The 8,493-nt window shown below is 33.1% G+C and overlaps 2 protein-coding genes across 2 annotated transcripts; both read right to left on the reverse strand.

The window, feature by feature from the left end:
• Window positions 1-1,990: 1,990 nt before the first annotated feature.
• Window positions 1,991-3,622, reverse strand: LOC128174938 (sperm protamine P1-like). The gene is made up of 3 exons (XM_052840361.1): window positions 3,483-3,622; window positions 3,021-3,031; window positions 1,991-2,515 (listed from the first exon to the last, which is right to left on the reverse strand). The coding sequence occupies exons 1-3, from the start codon at window positions 3,574-3,576 to the stop codon at window positions 2,054-2,056; spliced, it is 567 nt and encodes a 188-aa protein (XP_052696321.1). The 5' UTR covers window positions 3,577-3,622; the 3' UTR covers window positions 1,991-2,053.
• A 3,169-nt stretch (window positions 3,623-6,791) lies between these two features.
• Window positions 6,792-7,754, reverse strand: LOC128173408 (dosage compensation regulator-like). The gene is made up of 3 exons (XM_052839079.1): window positions 7,654-7,754; window positions 7,417-7,427; window positions 6,792-7,277 (listed from the first exon to the last, which is right to left on the reverse strand). The coding sequence occupies exons 1-3, from the start codon at window positions 7,745-7,747 to the stop codon at window positions 6,876-6,878; spliced, it is 507 nt and encodes a 168-aa protein (XP_052695039.1). The 5' UTR covers window positions 7,748-7,754; the 3' UTR covers window positions 6,792-6,875.
• Window positions 7,755-8,493: the final 739 nt, after the last annotated feature.

Raw genomic sequence — 8,493 nt, forward strand, 5'->3', positions numbered from 1 at the left:
CGATAGAATCCTTAAAAAAAATGTCGTTTTGATCAGAGGTCAGCCGTTTTATGACGATGTGTTATTCCACCTTAAAATGGCAACGACCGTCGAGCTCTCTTAAATATTATTTCCGGACACAAGGAGTGGGCAGCAAGTTTTTTTTTCTAACTTCCGTATCAATGTGGACATGAATAATAAGTTACACGTAGACATATCTCTAAACTCTTATGCTGACATTAACAAGTGGCATGGTTCATCTTGCATGTATGATGTCAGAGACTGACAGAAATGAATCATCAATTTGAAAGAAAGTTATTCATTGTTTATATTTATAATTTTTAACGAACAAATTAATTAATTGTAAAAAGTAATTAAAATTGTTAATTGTTCATGTACTCCAGTACCTTAGATAAGAGAAAAATCACTGGCAAAACTATTCATCTTCTTTTGGAATTTGAGTCTGAAATCATTATAATTGCTCAGTAATTAAATTTCGTGCTGGCATTGGTTGTTTCTTATTGCCGAATGTTTCGACCAATCGATAAACCAGTAAGAACTGGATCACGTAGATTTCAGTCCGAGCCATTAAAATTTATGGGAATCATACTTAGTGGGTGTAAATATAAAACGACTGTTGCTTTATATCATATCTACATATACCGAGCATGATCCCTCTATTTAAAACTTACGGTTAATTCATAGCTCTATAAAACAGCCAGACTGCAATACATGTCCCGTTTATCGATTGGTTGAAATCTTCAGCGACCTAAGAAAAACGCGGACTGCACAAACTAATATCTATGATTTCAGACTCAAAATATAAAAAATAGAAGAAGTTTTAACTGTTTCTTTTAGCTAACGTACTCATGTACATTAACAGCAATTTAGTGAATTTTACTTACTTTTTACAATCAATCTATTAATTTGTTATAAGATAGATGTAAATATAAACAATAAATTGCTGTTTTGATGATTCATGCTGGTTATGAAGGCAGCGATCATTGCAGAAAAAAATACATCACCCCTATAATGTAAAGAAATAAACGCTTATTATGAACTATCTACTGAACAGCTATGAAGTTCATAACGTCAATCATACTGACCAGGACGAATAAGTGACAAAAATTCATAATACATGTACCACCGAAATGATCAGGGTGATTAAAATCTCTCGAACGATGATTCGTTTCTTGACAGCGATCAACGGATATTATAATTGTTATCTGAACTTTAAACATTGAACTTTTATTATTAGTCACGTACGGACTGGGGTCAGTATAGATATATTAACAATTCTGTATACGATATTTATGCTTATGATCTTTGCTTGAGAGAGGGAGAGACTTCTGCTTTGAAAAAAAAAATAATCTTACAAATATATAAATTGGGTTGTGTCCCTTAGTGAATACAAATGTGAAACAAACCCAACAATATTCCTTTTAAATCAAATCATAAATGGTGCCTCGCTTTGTTGTTTTTTTTTTAATATACTAATCTTATCCTTGGCGATTTTCTTATCATAAGTGACAGACCCTAAAACAATATAAGCTGCGGTAAAAACGCTTTGGTTTGTTTGTAGTAATAGATGCAAATAGGTTTTGGAAAATGTGCATTTAACTATACTTATATATCGTTTCAATGCATCGTATTTGGTACAATTATAATCATTGATGACGCTATTCAAAGAGGGATAATACAGATGATAAAAAATGAAATAACTTGTCTGTAAAATCAGATAAGATCATTTACATTTGATTAGCAATTCTGTGTTCGTTTTTTTTTTTAAATATAAGTATACCCAGGCTTTTGATATTAAAATTACTTCAACACAATCAACGGATGTAATACCCCGTTTCTTCAAAGAAGAGGTTATAACAATTACATGCTATTTTGAAAGTTTCAGCACCAGATCCTATTCTATATTTTCGGAGTTTCAGTAAACTACATTTCGTAAAGTGATACTTTTAATCAACGAAATTTTTTTGATTATCCAAGAAGAACGATACCATGCAGTGAAGTAAAATTTTATTTCATTTTTTTGCCTGTATCATATACACCAACAAGAGTGTTTTTAACCACGCTTACGATAGCTTCGCCATCGATCTTGACCTTTTCCTCGGCCACGCCCTTTCTCTCGGCCACGCCCCTTTCCTCGACCACGGCCCTTTCTATGACCACGGTACTTTCTTTGGCCACGCCCCCTGCCACCGCGTCCATATTTTCTTCCACGGCCCCGCCCAACACTTTTGCCTCTGTACTTTCTAAGTCCTCGTGACCCGTTTCTCCCTTTCCCCCTCCCAAATGAGTATTTCCCCCTCGCTAGTCCCCTGGACCTTTTTTCCCCTCTAAATCGTTGAAATCTCTTCGTTTTGCCGAATCGATAATTGCCCCTAGCTCTACCTCTGTAGATTCGTCGTCCTCTGTTTCTTCTTTTACCCAGACCATATTTCCAGTTTCCTTTGTTACCCCCTCTTACTTGCTTTTTGTAGGGAATTGCTAGTTTTTTAGGAGGGCTGACATGTTTGTCCTGTGCCTGTTAAAATCGAAAAGAAGATGTTACCACAAATATATAGATGACATTCATATATAACTGACATGAATACTTTACTTAAGTGTTTTGAATCGCACATGAAATAATTATTTTTGTTATACTTTCATGTTAAATACTGAAATCTGATTAGTTAAGACGCAGTTTATAATCCGTTCTTTTACTCTCAACGTTAGCAACACACTTAACGTCGGGTAACATTACGAATTGTTACATGCGCAAAAATAATGCGCATACGGTTCGCCCTATAAATCAGGTCATTCCTATAATTAAGACATTTAGTATAATAAAATAAATAGTGCCCGTTTGGGATGATAACACTTGAGATTGACACCCCTCGAAAACCATTGTCAACCTCCGCTTCGCGTCGGTTGACAATGGTCTTCTTGGGGTGTCAATTTCAACTATTACCCTCCCAAACAGGCACTATTTATGTAATATAATATGTCCAGTCTCATGATTGATATGAGATGTCAAACAAAAGACGTACCTTTTTGATAACTGCAGAAAAGAAACAAATAAAAGAATCAATATGATATCAAAGAATAGGTTAGTGATCAAACAAAAACAATCAACTCAACTATTACTGTGCTTTTGAAACAACATAAAACAACTTTTAATGTTCACCTTTGAAAAGGTCTTAATGACATGTACTGTAAAATTAATAAATCATTAAATATACCGCTATGCAAGACCACTTTTTTCCCCACACCTCATGTCAATTATTTCTTTTCCAAAAAATATAAAATCTAAACTAACACGTTTAAGAAAAATTAGTTATCATGAATATTAAAATAATTAAAGGTCTTACATTAGTTTGATGATGACAATAAACAATACACACACAGTTGAAAGTTATTTGAATTATTACCAGCAGTTTGACTTTATCTATTATCAGCGTACGGTCTTGCGCCTGATATCCCTAAATTGAAATGAAACCTCATTTTTTTACCTGCTGCTTCTGTGTCTGTGGAAAACAACACAACAGCACATAATGCTACAAAGGCCGACAGCACAAGAAGGCGAGCAATCTCCCTGTTACCCATGACAAAAGTGTGGTTTGTGGATAGTGGTTAGTTTTCCTCCTTTTATAGTCTCAAGAGTAAAGCTATTTATCAAACTTATCAATCAGACTCATTTGTAACAATATGAACACCTATTTGTATATCAGAGGTTCAATAAGGGTTCATGGCTGTTTATTTTTTAGTTTTATCATGTAAGTAATATTTTTACAGGAAAAAGTTACAGTTAAAAAGTTTTAGAGTTAAAAGGAAAGGTAAAAAACCTCTAAATGTTGAAATATTGACCATTATTTAAATCAATTTGATTTCAAATCTTGAAACTGATTTATCATTCCCTTTTAAAGGCCTTAATAATATGTATCCCATATATTTTTGCTATTCCCAAAACAGCTCAACTATGTAAAATGCTTGTAGAAAGTATACATTTCAGTTTGTCTAATACCTCCAAAGGAAAAAAATCGTTTGTTAATATTAGCATAACTTATCCTTACATTTTCTCTGTTAAATAAGGTGTATCAATATCAAATCACATACCTTTGAAGAACTAACTTTACTTGATATAATTTATGTATTGAATCAGCAAGAAAGTCATTGTACAAACTATGTATTTGTCATATGATTTGATAAAGGTTAATTGTGTACTTGAACACCATCTTACACAGGAAACAAAGAATAGCACGTGTTTACCTTACAATGTATAAATATATTGAGAAATCATGTAAGTTTGTGGGGGCCAATTATTGTGGATTGTTGATTTTTTTTGTTTATTCGTGGGGATTTAATTTCGTGGATGTACCATTTTTCAAAGTCACTAAGAAAACTAATTATATCAAAGATTGTTTTCATCGAGGACATAAATTCGTGAGGGAGTCCTACATAAGAGTATCGCAAAAATTGAGCCACCTCCAATTCTAATAATTGCTAACTTTTTGTTCTCTGTCACTCCAGCGTATATATACATGCAAAATTCATTAAAAAATGAAGGTGGTTATCGTTAGACGTTAATTTTAATGCCATCGATTAAAGTTCTAAAAAGCACTAAAGGTGCCAATAAAATTCTTTTTGGGTGTTGCTAAAACGCGGAACGGAAAACGGAACGGAAAGCGGAATGGAACGAAAAAAGTAAAATATCATACCACGTTTATCGCTTTAGACTGGTATAAACTGGCCACAAACGATTTGCTTTGTATTATTCATTCATGTCTAATAAATGATAATCAACATGTGACTGTCTTATTGGTATTTTTATGAATGTCTATCAAATATAGCATTGCATTCAATTGGCTTTAGCTGAGTACGAAACGGAAAGAGTCAAATGTATACGATTTGTAAAATATTAACATGATTAAACGAGCAAATTAGCTATAACCTTTTACTTATTTTTCTTATATGGTATTGCTGGCTTTTCAGCTTAACGTACGCATTTAGTGAAAACGTTTCGTGTGTTTTATGAGTATTTTTATATTTCAAATATGATGTATTTACTAACATTAACGTTGAGTTTTTGGTGTTCCATACGATCCTAAATCATACAGACGATACAGTATCATTGAGATGAAAAAAGAAAACCTTTCGACTGACGACATTTTAACATTAGAATACATTAAACATTAGAATACCCGGTACTTAATGAAACTTGTATTTTTAGCAATGCAATTTTGTTAACGTTTGCATTACTTTGCTGTTAATGTTCATTCCTGCAACTATATACATATAATTCGAATATAGAGCTCTAGACGTTGCCTGTTTAGATTTTCCGTTTTTTAATCGGGACTATAGTCTGTCGATCCCAAAATATTCATGCGGCAGATTTGGACAATTTAGAAAAAAAATACACATACCCTTAAGAGATGCAATTGAAATGGATGAAACGGGAAATATCCAACAAAACTTTATTGACTTGTTATCATGTTAACTTTGTAATCGGAAAAATTCACGGGATCGAAAACAGATTTCTTACGGAGATTTATAAAGGAAAATGTTGACATCTTTTATCCATTTGGAAGTCACTCAGAAGACCTTGCACAATTTTTCAACGTTATCATACGGGTCTGTTGAAATGCAAAACCCCGTATTCTTCTTTATTTTTAGCCGTGTATATAGTGATGGGTCCAATGATTAGTCAATTAACACTTTATAATCAAAAAGACCGTGCAGGCATCATTGATATACCAACGGCAATTTAATGGAAAATTGTGGTCATTAGAGTTGGGCCATGCGACAAATATTAATACTGGCACTATCATTGTTTTTTTTTTTTATTAAAAGTAAGCCGGAAACTAGTAAAATCCATCATATCTATCATTTCTTAGTAATATTATACATCGAACAAGAAAAAAATATTCGACACTCAGGGATTGTACCCGGGTCGCCTTGGCGCAATTTCACTACTCTTACCATAACGCCACCAGAACTCTCTGCTCAGGACTTTGGAGCACAGAATCTTGCAAATGCTTAGATCGATCAAAAAGCAAACTATATACTCTGCATGCATTAAAGCGCCTCTATTAAAAAATAATAGAAGCAAATTAAAGCCAAAATAATTGAAAAGTTTATGCTTTTTGTTTTCCAGTGATGACTAAAAGTGACGTCGGAGGTTAATTTATGCAAAGGGCACTGCCACAAAAATTGGCTATGAATTAACCATAATTTCCGTAAAATGTAGAGGGAATTTTACTTGGTAGTTATAAATAAAGAATTTTAAAAAGAACTCTCCAGAAGACGAATTGGTTAAATGTGTAATTTTTTTTGATTTTTTTAATAAACCAAGCTACGACAGCCATTTGTTTGATGACTTTTTTGTATAGCATGTTTCAATATCCGATAACTTTCGTGTAAAAGTATAAACTATTTGAAGTGCAAAAATCCTTAGTATATCTTTTGTAAAACATCATTATTTCAGAAGCCCAGCATTAGTTTTAAAACAAATTTACGTGACCCCCCCCCCCCAAAAAAAAAATGTGTATTACCCTTTTAGCTATTACCTTGGCGAAAAACAGTTAAATTTGTTTTTAATGTTTTTGTATGATTAATGAACCCTCTAAGAAACCTTGATCTGTTTTCCAATGCTAGATTGGAACATCTAGGATTTAAAAAATCGGGGAATTGACCAAAGTCAAATCCTATAAGATGCAGGGTTACTCTAAGGCTCGTGCTTTAAACTGAAATTATCCTTGATTCCCGATATTTATCTAACAATACTTTCATTACTGATAATCCTTTAAGGAAAATATACACAATTGTACCGATTTTACTCTTTATTCACATGTTACCATTGTATTCATAACAATCTTATAAAAGTAACAATCTGATGCTATTTCATCTCAGCAATTTTCATCCTTCTTTTTAGGGTAGCCCTTCTTTGCCTTTCCTCTGTATTTCTTTCCTTTCGATCCTTTGTTTTTCTTGCCCCTGTATTTCTTTCCCCTCCTTTTGCCCCCAAATCGCCTTCCATATCCTCGCCCTCTTCCTCGTTTTCCACCTTTATAATTTCTTAAACTTTTTCTGAGGTTACGACCGTAGCCTCGTTTTCCCTTTCTTAAATTATAACCACGTCCTCTCCTTCCTCCTCTATGCCGCTTCCCCAAACCTCTTCCGAAGTTTTCCTTGCTTCCTCTTCGTCCAAATTTCCCAAAGAATCCACGTTTTCTGTTCTTCAATCCATAAGCATACCCCCTTCGTTCTCCTTTGACAACTCGTTTCACAGAACCTTTATACTGGGTTACCTGTGTTCAGTAAAACAGCAGATTAATGTTTGTTCAAAAAAGAATACGATAGATTGAAATATTTAAAACTTTTCAAATGTTAATCAAACACCCACTTATTTGATTGTTATTGTTTAGAACAAATATTTAAAATACTTACATCACCGTATCCTAAAACCAAACAAAAAAAATAGAAAATTGAGTGATACACTGTAACACTTATGAAAGGAACTGAATTTTAAAAAAAGTAGTTAACTTTTTAAAAAATTCTAAATTGCAATCACGATCGAGCTTAAAAAGGGGTATGTTTTGTGAATAAATTACGGATCACTTATATTCAAATAAGAGTAAGTCCTATAGATAGATAGAAAAAAGAAAGAAATGTAAAAATATTTACCTTTTGCATCGACCTCTGAAGAAAACAGCACAATAGCACACAGTGCTACAAAAGCTGAGAGCACAAGCAAGCGACCAACGTCTTTGGATACCATGCTGATTGATGATGATTTCAGCAGAAATACTCTTATATTTATACACCTCACAACTATGCTTCATTTGCCATGCTAACATATTGTCCCCAATTGGGCGAAAAATTATATATGATCAACATGTCGCTATTACAAAACGAACTGTGCAAATAGTGCGATGGTTGCATTTATTAAACTACATGTATGATAAAGGTAAGGAAGCCACGTGGTGACAGATTTGGAAATTGTTAAGCAACAGGCCAAAGAAAATAAAAGAAACAATTTAGTTGAGACAACAAACCCATAAATTAGGTGCTTTTTAAGCTTAACATTAACAATTCGATTTTATTGAAGTTTTTTTTTAATGCAATACAACGTAGCATTACTGTTAGGTAGTTTGTTATATTTCAAGTGCAATCAATGTAAAGACAAAAGTGAATTACCAGATACATATCACAAAACAAACTTAAAGATTTTAAAGAGTTTGCTTGCCAAAAAAGATGGCGCATTAAGTATGGGGTGATGATATGTACCAATAAATGATTACTTTTTGAGTCCCTCTAGTGCAAACGTTTTGTAAAAAAAAAATGAATTTTGGATTGGTATGCTAGATTTAACGTGAAAAAGTCTTTATTGTGGTTTTGTAGTTTGAAATGTTGCCTCAGGCTTCGTTGATCAGCTTAACAATGATTCACAGCGTATATATACACCTTTTTATACAACTGTTAGATACTTCTTTCATAGTCTGATATGAAATTCTTTTTGCAAGA

Source organism: Crassostrea angulata, chromosome 2, assembly GCF_025612915.1.
Source record: "Crassostrea angulata isolate pt1a10 chromosome 2, ASM2561291v2, whole genome shotgun sequence".
NCBI classification, from domain to species: domain Eukaryota; kingdom Metazoa; phylum Mollusca; class Bivalvia; order Ostreida; family Ostreidae; genus Magallana; species Magallana angulata.